This window comes from Octopus bimaculoides, chromosome 4, assembly GCF_001194135.2.
Source record: "Octopus bimaculoides isolate UCB-OBI-ISO-001 chromosome 4, ASM119413v2, whole genome shotgun sequence".
Taxonomy (NCBI): Eukaryota; Metazoa; Mollusca; class Cephalopoda; order Octopoda; family Octopodidae; genus Octopus; species Octopus bimaculoides.
In genome coordinates, this window is record NC_068984.1 from 83928925 (window position 1) to 83939595 (window position 10671).

General features: G+C 32.3%; 1 protein-coding gene across 9 annotated transcripts in view; it reads right to left on the reverse strand.

Moving 5' to 3' along the window:
• Nucleotides 1–10671, reverse strand: part of LOC106870734 (transcription factor RFX3) — a 75442-nt gene that overhangs the window by 25537 nt on the left and 39234 nt on the right. For 7 of the 9 annotated variants that reach the window (XM_014916910.2, XM_014916916.2, XM_014916914.2 and 4 more), the window contains 2 exons: nt 9038–9176; nt 1933–2011 (listed from right to left, as the gene is read on the reverse strand). In XM_014916910.2, coding sequence (XP_014772396.1) covers nt 1933–2011; nt 9038–9176 — 218 coding nt within the window. Of the gene's footprint in view, nt 1–1932; nt 2012–8968; nt 9177–10671 lie in introns of those variants that run through there. The other 2 variants (XM_014916918.2, XM_014916920.2) reach the window with 2 other exon arrangements.

Sequence of the window (10671 nt, forward strand, 5' to 3'; positions counted from 1 at the left end):
CCTTATTATTTTTTTTTCGTGTTTTAAATATCACACTAATGACTATTTAATAGTCTAGAAGATTCACTAGTTAGTGAGTTCTTCATTTGAATGAAAACTGAGTAGAACAGTGTGAAAGAGAAAATACTGTGATATAATATAACAGTTAAAGGACTAGTCTTCATCTATATAATAACATACACACAAACGCTATAATGTCAAATAAACTTTCTTGTAGTATACTAGAGGTTAAGAAGTTAGCTTCTTAACCATGTGGTTTCAGGTTCAGCCACACTTTGTGGTACTTTGGGCAAATGTTTTCTACTATTAACCTCAGGACAACTAAAGTTTTGTGAGTAGATTTGGCATACAGAAACTGAAAGAAGTCAGATGTGCATATATATATATATATATTATGTGATGATTGTAAACAAGTAGTACTATCATACAAGCTATATTACTAATTTCCAATCTTCTGAAAAAAAAAAAAGTCTGGCCAAGAGCAAAATATTACCTTGCTTTGGAAACAGATTGGAGGGGGTGGGGGTCATAGAAAATCTACTTCAACAAACTGCCTGACTAATGCAAGCATAGAAAAGTAGACATTAACTTTACCAAAACTATATGATAGAATACCATGTGTCTCAATTAAATGAGAATGGTTTTATATAGAAATAATGTACCAATTTATTTTCTTTTGTACTTTACTGATATGTAATAAAAAAAAATCCAAACTGTTTAACCAATCTCCTCTCTCTGGGAATCAATTCCAATCTTTGGAAAATTGATATATTGTCTCATTCAAGAAAGGTAACCTCTTTTACTTCTCAAAAGCAATGGAGATAGTCATGAACAACCACCTTCTCCAACATACTGAAACCGTCTTCTTTCTCAAAGATTATCAGGGACCTGATCTCCCATTGTTACTTACCAGTAAATTTTTGTACTTAAAATAATGCTGTGCTTAATATTGACAAAGTATTCTCATGCATAAATTGCCTGCCTGTGGACTCTATCCATCTCTTGGATCACTTCTATCAGATATCTCAAATTTTAACACAGCAAAAATTGTACCCCAAAGAATGGCTTTTCTCTTTAGAGCCGTATAATATTTTAGCTCTCAACAACTGGTCTTTTTGAAGCTGCAGTGTGACCTACAATAGAGAGCAGCTCTCAGATCTGGGGCAATGCTGCAGCTCCTCATATGAACTTTAGACAGCATCCCAGGAAAAAATCCAGACTGACTGGTTTCAAACTACTCATCAAGGCATTCCAATCTTTGACACATACCTTCTCTTCACTATCTTTTCTACATCTACTATAGTAGTCTCTGTTCTTCAATGTTGTGCCACTTCTAAACAAAAATTTGTTTGGTATGCATACTGTGTTGAGTCCCCAATCCTACACTATATTTCTAATTCTTTCCCCAGCAGAATATCAGCCCTCCATGTGCTAGTTGTTCACATGCAGCTAAAGAACATCAACAACTGCAAGTGTATTGGTATCAAAAGACCTGACAAGGCCAGGGACACAACCCATTTCTCCAAACCAAGCTAACAAGATAAATAAATAATAGTCTTGGACAAGGGCATCACTCCAAATTTCACCAGCTAGACAATCTATACTTCTCTCATTTCATGATAAATAAATTAAATGCTGATTAAAAATACAGGTATAACAAAAATTACGAACATAAATAATTAAGCTTGAAGACAACACTAATAGTTGTCCAGGACAATTAGGCCAGTGGTTAGAACACCAGACTCAGTAGTGGGTAAAACAATGATTGTAGGTTCAAAATGGTCTGAATAACAAACAGTACACACATATATAAGAGACAGTATTTGCAATGAAGTATTAGTCGATTTGTATACTCTTACACAAAAGTAGAGAAGCTAAAACAAATAGTGACATTTGGACTACTTTTTGAAATGTAACACAATTTTATCTTACCTGGCTACCAGTAGTTTGATAGTATGTTCCACCAACAGAAGAGTACATAGCGTTAGGAGTATATTCTTGATAACCTGACCTGAACACATTAGAGAGAAAAATAGATATGAAATTATTGAATATTCACAGTTAAGATCAGATCAAGATGTAAGCTATCAAAAAGAAAGCATGAAAACAATGTATAAAATCTAAGATCAAATGCTAGATGAAAACACAGTGGGGAAACTGAAGGTAATCATGTAGGGCAGACACAAGCATATTTTACCTTCTTTTTTCTTATGCAGACACAAGCATATTTTACTTTTTTTTCTTCTTGGATTTGGATGCTAGCTTAGGTGGGATAGTCTAAGCAAATCTGCATATTGTTTGAGTATTGTAATCCATAACTTCAGGAGTCAATATTCAACCTTAGATGTATTTCTTACCTCAGAAATTGTTGACTGATGAAATGATTCCATCCACCTTTTGTAATAGGCAGTGAGTATACATATCCCAAAAGACTCTTGTGATCTCATGTGAGTCTAGAATTAAGTAGTTAAAATAACTATACAAGCTAATGAAGGAGTCTCTATATGATGACTTGGCCTGCTATGAATAGCAGTCAAATTCCTTTCAATCAGACCATCTCTTCTTAAAACAGAGCACATTAGATAATGTTATCAAGGTATCCTGCACATAAGAAAAAAGGCAGGATGGTCATAGCAGGAACGCATTTGATTGCAAGTCTACTCAAACTGGGCTGGTCTAGGGCTAAACAAAACAATTGTGGAATATTTAATACTACATTAACTGAACAACAAAAGAAGAACATTGTAATTAGCAATGTAATATATAACAAGAAGCAGTCATTAGGACATACTGTAATAATTCAAACAGGCAGGCATTTATTTATGTTGCTTTTCTTAATCTCTTAGGATTGTTTGTTGCAATTGTGATGAATTCATATGTCCTCATGATCAGTTTCCAAAATTATATTATCTTTTATCATTTGCTTAAGAGAGATAATATGCCCAAAGGTTTGCAGTTTTCATCAGTGTTATTTTGATTCAGGAGCTTGAGATAACTGGCTTGTTGAAACTGTATTAGCCTTCCCATTAAAAACTGAATTAGGAAGTAGTGGTAAGGGTATATTTCAATCATCAGCACTTTGAAACTAATGAGTTATTTTCTTTTTCAACAATAAATCATCAACAGAGCTTAGAGCACTGAACAAAGGTGAATAATGAGAAGAGGTATATGAATGATAAAATGAGAAGTTGCTTTTCTTAATGTTAAATATACAATACTGTTAAATACAGGAGTCGCCTATTTTAATCTTACAATATCAAGTGATAATGCCAAGGTTTTGTTGATTGTATAAGTTGGCCAGTTGTAATTTTGATGAAGTTAGAGTCAGTGAATACTTGACATTTTGAAGGCTTGTCAAATATGATAAGAAGTTTGTTTTCCAACCAAGTGGTTCCAGGTTCAGTCTCACTGTGTGGCACCCTGGGTTAGTGTCTACTACTATAGCCCCGGGTCGACCAAAGTCTTGCAAATGGGGTCGATTTGTTTGACTAAAACCCTTCAAGGTGCTGCTCAAACACAGTTGCAGTCCAATGAGTGAAACAGGTAAAATATGAAAACACATTATTAAATTTTGAATAAGGACAGTCAAACATGGAAGTAATTCAATTTGAAGAGTCAAAAATAGTGGTGATACAGATATTCTGAAACAACAGAATCAAATATTCTACAGACTTATAGATCTAGGTTTTTGAGATAGTTTGGAGTATGATTTAATACTTTGCATTTTCATAATACCTTCATGAATCAAAAACAAATCCCAACAAATACCAATAAACCACCATTGATTTCACCCATCTGCAGTGCCCTAAAGAAATTTCAATTTAGGCATTTGATGAAATGATACTGTTGATAATACTATTGGGTTATGCAGAACCTTCTCTACAGATATTTAACATTTTTGACACACACAAAGAGTTTTAGCATCAACTAAAGTTAATGTCCCAAAAGCAATAACAAAAGACTATGGCCACCCATAAACTCATAATAAACTCTACCACCTCAACTGTAGGTAAAGCATCCTGTAAAAGGCTTGTTAGCTTTATAAGAGAACTTCTCTAAAACCACTTCTACAAATGATATAGGATATTTACAATATTTGGATATTTGTCAAAGAGAACTAACAAAGTCACGAACAGGTTGTCAAAGGCTGTTGTTTCAATGAATATAGTTTTACTTGTTTCAAACTAGATAATAAATTTATCAACGGCTTCAGCAGAATTATTCCTTCAAATAAAAGAGTTGATTTTTATTGATGCTGAAATTGGTTATAGTATACGAAATGTAAAAATTTTGCAATCCATAATCTCAAGGAGTCAGTATCTAACCATAGACATATTTCCCCACTTCAGAAGTTATTGCTTAATGAAGCCATTTCATCCACCATTTATAAGAAATAGGAAGCAAGTATAATTCTGCTGTCAGTAATTAGCAAAATAATATAAGACAATTATAAAAATAACCAATACTACAATAGATCACAAGTGTCCTATGCACATATTTGTCTTTTTTAATAGCAAACCAACCAACCAACTGTGAAGTATGGGATAGTGCTTGTAATCATCCAGGTAGATTTGACTAAATGTTACAAGCTATATCTTTCAATAAATAGTGCAGAAATGGTGAAATATAAAAATAATGTTAAAGTGTATTAGTAACTTATGAAATATGCATAACTTGATAGACACATATACATGCATGCATGTGTGACTATGTATGCATGCATGCATGTATGCAATAACCAAACAATGAGAAACATCAAATATTAATGTACAACTGAGAGGAGAAAGAATGGAAACATACAAAAATATCAAGGACATATAAAACTTTATCACTGTTTCCTCAACACACTCTTACTTCTTTCTCATACTTACCCCACTTCATCATTTGTAAACACCCTATCTTCTTCAACTCTATTGATCACATTGTCTCTTTTGTCTTTGGTATACAAGGCAACCTCACTAGTGTTGGTGTTATAATAAAATGCACCTAACACACTCAGTAATGTGATTAACGTCTGAACAGAGAACATAGGGTCAAGAAACACATTAGTATTGTCTTGTCAGGACTTGATAACCTCTCTAGTATTGGTGCTATCATAAAATGCATGCAGAACACTTTGTAATGCCAAACATTCAACAGAACTTTAAAAAGATAAAGCTTGCAATACAAAACTGGCAACAGTCAACAAATTGAGGGCAGCCATTAAACAATAATGTACACAAATACTGAACAAAATGTTTCTTGATAATTGCGATTCCATTACTTTGCGTTATCAGTAGTGCCTGCACCAGAATGGTCATCAGTTTGAAAATAGGTGTTCATAAAAAGAATGAAATTCTGCCTGTAGATTCTATTAAATTTTGAGAATGAAATATGTGTACATTCTTTTTTGCATACCCTGTGCATAAGCCAATGGTTGATTTGTTATGAAAGAACATTTTTCCAAGGTGCAACACAGTGGTTGCAAGGCAAGTCTCTCTGTTCCTGTTACTCATCCATACCTGTTTTTTCAAGAAAAGGATTTCTTATTTCACATGTCTTCGAAGGTGAAAATGAGTGGATATGTTGATAGAAGTGACAACAACAACACTACTCCTAGCTTGACACAAAGGCGCACACACACACACACACACATAAATATACATGATGGGATTCTTTCAGTTACTGTTACCAAATACTATAGTCAAAGGCTTTAGTTGGCCTGGAACTGTAGAAAATGACCTTGCTCAAGGTGCTGTGCAGTGGGGCTAAATCTTGAAACACATGGTTAGAAAACGAACCTTTAACCATGCCTGCAATCTATTGATTGTACAATTAACCTTATCTTTAGAATTTTTATTTACAGCTTGCTCTGTTCAATATATTCACTAATTACCTTCATATAACCTATTTCCCACAAATCTATATTTGCATGTGCTAAGACTGGATGAAGGATCTACTCTCTTACACATGCACGCGTATGCACACACACACATACTCTCTCAGTGGTTAACTACTTTTGATGTATTCAAATATACTTAAGTATGTGTATACCTGAATACATCACAATTTTCACCTCATATTCTGCACACTGCCTTCCAATATCCATTTTAACTCTACTGATTATAATAGGAACCAATAATAATTATTACTGGTTATAGAAAGGGATTTAGATGTAATGATTCTCAAATTGTTTTGCTAAGGATTTAGATGACACTATTAGAGACATGATGCATTTAGAAGAAATGTAGAGAAGCAGTTGCAAATTAATTGTACTGTGTGCTGTCACACACTTCAAATCTAAAATAAAACATGCTTTAAAGGTAGATCTTCACCTTCCTGAGCAATTTGATTACAATTAAATGTGAGATAGAAGTTTAAAGTAAAAGAAAGTCAAAGATTAATACAAGTATTTCACTAATTATTGCCCTGACCAATCTACATACAGCATGGTACATTAAGTAGTATTAAAGAAAAATGAAGCTGAAACTTACACCATATCAAAGATATGAAAAGTCATATATCAAATGTGAAAAAAATTGCATTATACACACACAAACAAATATGTTTGGGTTATAAGTACATCGTATGTATGTATATGTGTGTGTATATATATATATATATATATATATATATATCTATATATATATTCACAGAAAATATTGAACATTTACACAAAAGCAACCAAAGCTCTCTGGGTAGGCAGTTGAAGAGTTGTCCCTACAAGATTAGAAAGAGAAAGCTGGTTAGAAAAAGTTTCCATTAAATTAGCAGAAGGCTTCAGCTGATCTGTGATTTCTGAGACGCAGACCAATAGAGCCAAAATGACAGAGTTGCAATATTATGGTAAATGTGCAGCAGTGCAGTTAGCAAGAGTAATAAAAAAATTTTTTTTAAATCATGGAAAAGCTTCATAAGGCTTTGTCAAAGTGCTCTACAACTGATCTGGTTCAGGAAACACACAGCTGTTTTTGATTTTCTCTCTCTCCCCCTCTCTCTGTCACACTCAAGTAAAATGTAAGAATTGCTGATGAATTTATAAAGTATTTTAAAAAATAAGTTCTGCCTCTAACAGCTTACAATTATGACTAGTGATAATTATACATTTACAAAAGCATCAGTAAATGACAATTACAATTTTTCCCTTTTAGTTTTTCAAAATGTATTAACATTTATTGCCAGAAGTAGAACATGACTTTCACAGAGAGCACACAGCAGAGACTAACCATGTGCTACCATGTATTTCATTTGGCCATTAAAAAATAATTTAAAACTCTAATCCAGAGTAAAACAAACAGAACTGATAACCAAAGTATCTAAACTTATAAAAATATAACGGATAATAGTTATACTAAAAAACTGAGGCCACAATGTTTAAAGTAATAATAATTTGATATAAAACTATAAGTAAATTAAAAAAAACAAAAAAAGAAAATATTCCACAGGTTTTTCATCTTTTTGTTGTTTAAAGGAGATTAATATTCTCAAAATAAAAGTTAACTTCCAAACATCTTGTAGCCAATCAAATATTCTACAATTGTGCATAGTTTTTATTCATTGTAATGAAATGCTTCTTATGTATCATAGATTAAAGAATTTAATGTAAATGATATAAGGCATTGTATATAACAATTTGACAATATACAATATATCTAATGTAACATCTTATATATTCTCTAAGTCTAACCAAAATCTGATCCCCACACCTCTCTCTCTCTCTCTCTATATATATATATATATTGCTCATTCTGTGTTTCTTTTATACATTTTGCATGTGAAGTAAGTTGAAGACAATGAAACAGAAAACATTTCCTAGTTTTATATTCAAACCTAAAAGTCTTTTTGCTTGGTGAAGAAGCTAACAGACCAGCATCATAAGTGTATATGAATATTGCTCACAGTATATTAAATAGGAAGGTATTGAGGAAAAATATATCATTATCACTGATGAAGAAATGTACAATGGGGTTTCAAATATAATGCACTAGATTCATAGACCATTGTGCCATACTGAACTGATTATTTGATTATTTTCAACAGTTTTCCACTAACTTATCAGTCTTCAACTCAGTATACTTCAGATTATATACTAGTTATTATTTTAAAATATTTTTCTCTGTGAATGAAATGCATATTTTAAGGAGTATTTATAAGAGTTTAAATCCACAACCATCTAAAATAGCTGAAGAATAAAAGCAAATTAAGTACAAGGAAGATTTAAAAAACGCTAATTTACCTCAAACTAAATTTAAATTATCAATAATTTAATTATGATAAATATATAGCTTAATATTAAAAAAATATTAAAATGGATTATATTGAAACATAAAACTCAACAAATGATCCTCACTAATAATGTTAAATTAGTACTAATTTCCTGTACTGACACAAAGCCACAGATTTTGAGTAAGAGTACAGGCAATTTAATTAACCTTCATATTTTATCAACATGAGAAAAATTAAAAGGTAGTGGTACTTAAATTCAGAACATAAAGACCAGTAACTAAATTTCCACAAGCATTTTTACTCTACTGATTTTATTATCCAAAGCCCTTGTTTAATTGATATTAACCATTTAATTTAAATGCTTATATCCACAAATAATACTAAAAAAAAAAAAAACAGAGCCTTCCAAAATCCTGGTAACAATTTAACAACTGATATGTAAAGAAAAAACTAGTCAAACTAAAACCTGCATTTGAAATCTGGAGTTTTCTTAATTACCTACAATTAACAAATTAATACACATAAAGCTTTCAACTTATAGTTTTAAACTAGCAGAAAATTTTGTATTGTGAAGAAAAAGATCTAACTTGACAAATTCTAACTGTAGAGTAAAACATAGTCAGGATGGCCTAAGAGCTGTTAAATAAAGGCATATGAAGTAAGTAATTATTTGCTTCATGCCCAAATTTAAGCCTAAGTAGCAAAAGCAAATAGCAAATTACCAACAAAAGCAGGAGGAAAAAAACAAAACAAAACAACTAACAGATGCATGCAAGCCAAATAGTTTTAGCCAACAAATTCACATCTAAATTCATCAACAATTCAGTCGTACATTTGGCCATTGGCAGCTGAGTAGATAGCTTGGTCATTGGCTTCTACGTACTGGACATGTGCAGAATACACTGTTTGACCAGGTTGCTGGATGGATGCCTGTTCATGGACCTGCTCAGCAGTTGACTCGGGAACTGAGGCTGAAACAAACAAAAGATGGGGGAAAAACATTCTAACAAAGAGAACAGTGGAAATGTAATAATTTACTTCTATTTTAAATGTTGCAATAAGTTTCAAACTAGAATATTATTGAAAATGAAAGAAGAAAAAGAAAGGAATCTTGCATGGAAGGTTGGTTTAATATTTCTTTGAAAGAATTTTAGATATATGCTTCAAAGAAAAAAATTTTTAACAATGAAAATAAAGATTGATAAAAAAAAAGACAACTTATGGAATTGATATAGTAGAATAGGTGAAAAGTGGGAACATTTAAACAATTTTAACTGCTAAATGTCACTCAAAGCATGCTAAATAAGAAAAGACCAGTGAACACATTCGTACTTGCTAAAACATTTCTATCCAAAAAAATTCGAGTAATTAGACCATTAGATTGGAAATGCATTAAATTTGTGGGTAAAAGAGTTGACCAACTCAAAAGAGGTTTGCTGTAGCAGAATACAAAAATTAAAAATTACTTAAAAGTTATTCTCATGACCTATAGCTCTCATTTCTCCACTATTTTACTATATAATGCTACCCAAGTAACAAGCGATGGCACTAGACTTGTCTGAAACCAGTCACTTACCATCATCTCTATCACTAAGATAGATGCCTATGAAAAACAGATGCATTGAATTTGCATGTAATCAATACACTCTACTATGATCCTTTTCTGTACTACCAATCACCCATCATCGCTCATTTCAATAACTACCTATCATGTAATCTTTCTTCCAAACTAGCAGTAGCTAATTTGTTATTATGGAAGAGAGATACAATGATATACTTCTATCATTCATTCTTTCTCCCATATATTCCCTCATGCAAATGGAGATGCTGTAAGGTCTCTCTCAACTATGTGGGGGCAAAAGACAGCCATGTTGGTGCTACAATAAAATACACCCACCACACGCTGCAGAGTGGATAGAAAATAACAAGTATTGAGAGGACCCTTTAGCTTATCTGAAGGCATGACAACCACTCTAGTGTTGCTATCACACCCAGTACATTCTGTAAAATGGTTGGTGTTAGACAGGGCATCCAACTGTAGAAACCCTGTTTAACATAGGACTCATGATAAAGAAAGTCTTTTGTCTTATATCAGAGGACAGTAGCTCCAAATAAGGACATGTGGTGTGATGACTCATTTAACTAGCATAGAAAGCAGATGTATAATGACGATAATTTTCTTACAAAAGAATTCAATTGCTTAAAATGTTAGGTACACACACACGCATAAATAATATCTTAACTACATTTTAGAGCCATTCTGGCCATCTAATAGCGCAAAAAGCCTGCTACATTCACTTTCCATTTATTTCAAAAAGTAAAAATAACAATTTTTTCTTTGTGTTTTAGAAGGCTCTAGCCTTGCCCCTTTCATGAAGTAATTGCTTCAGTTTCAGCACACAATCTCAGAGCAGGTCACTTGCCAAACTAGTACAATCTGAACTGTATATATATATATATATATAT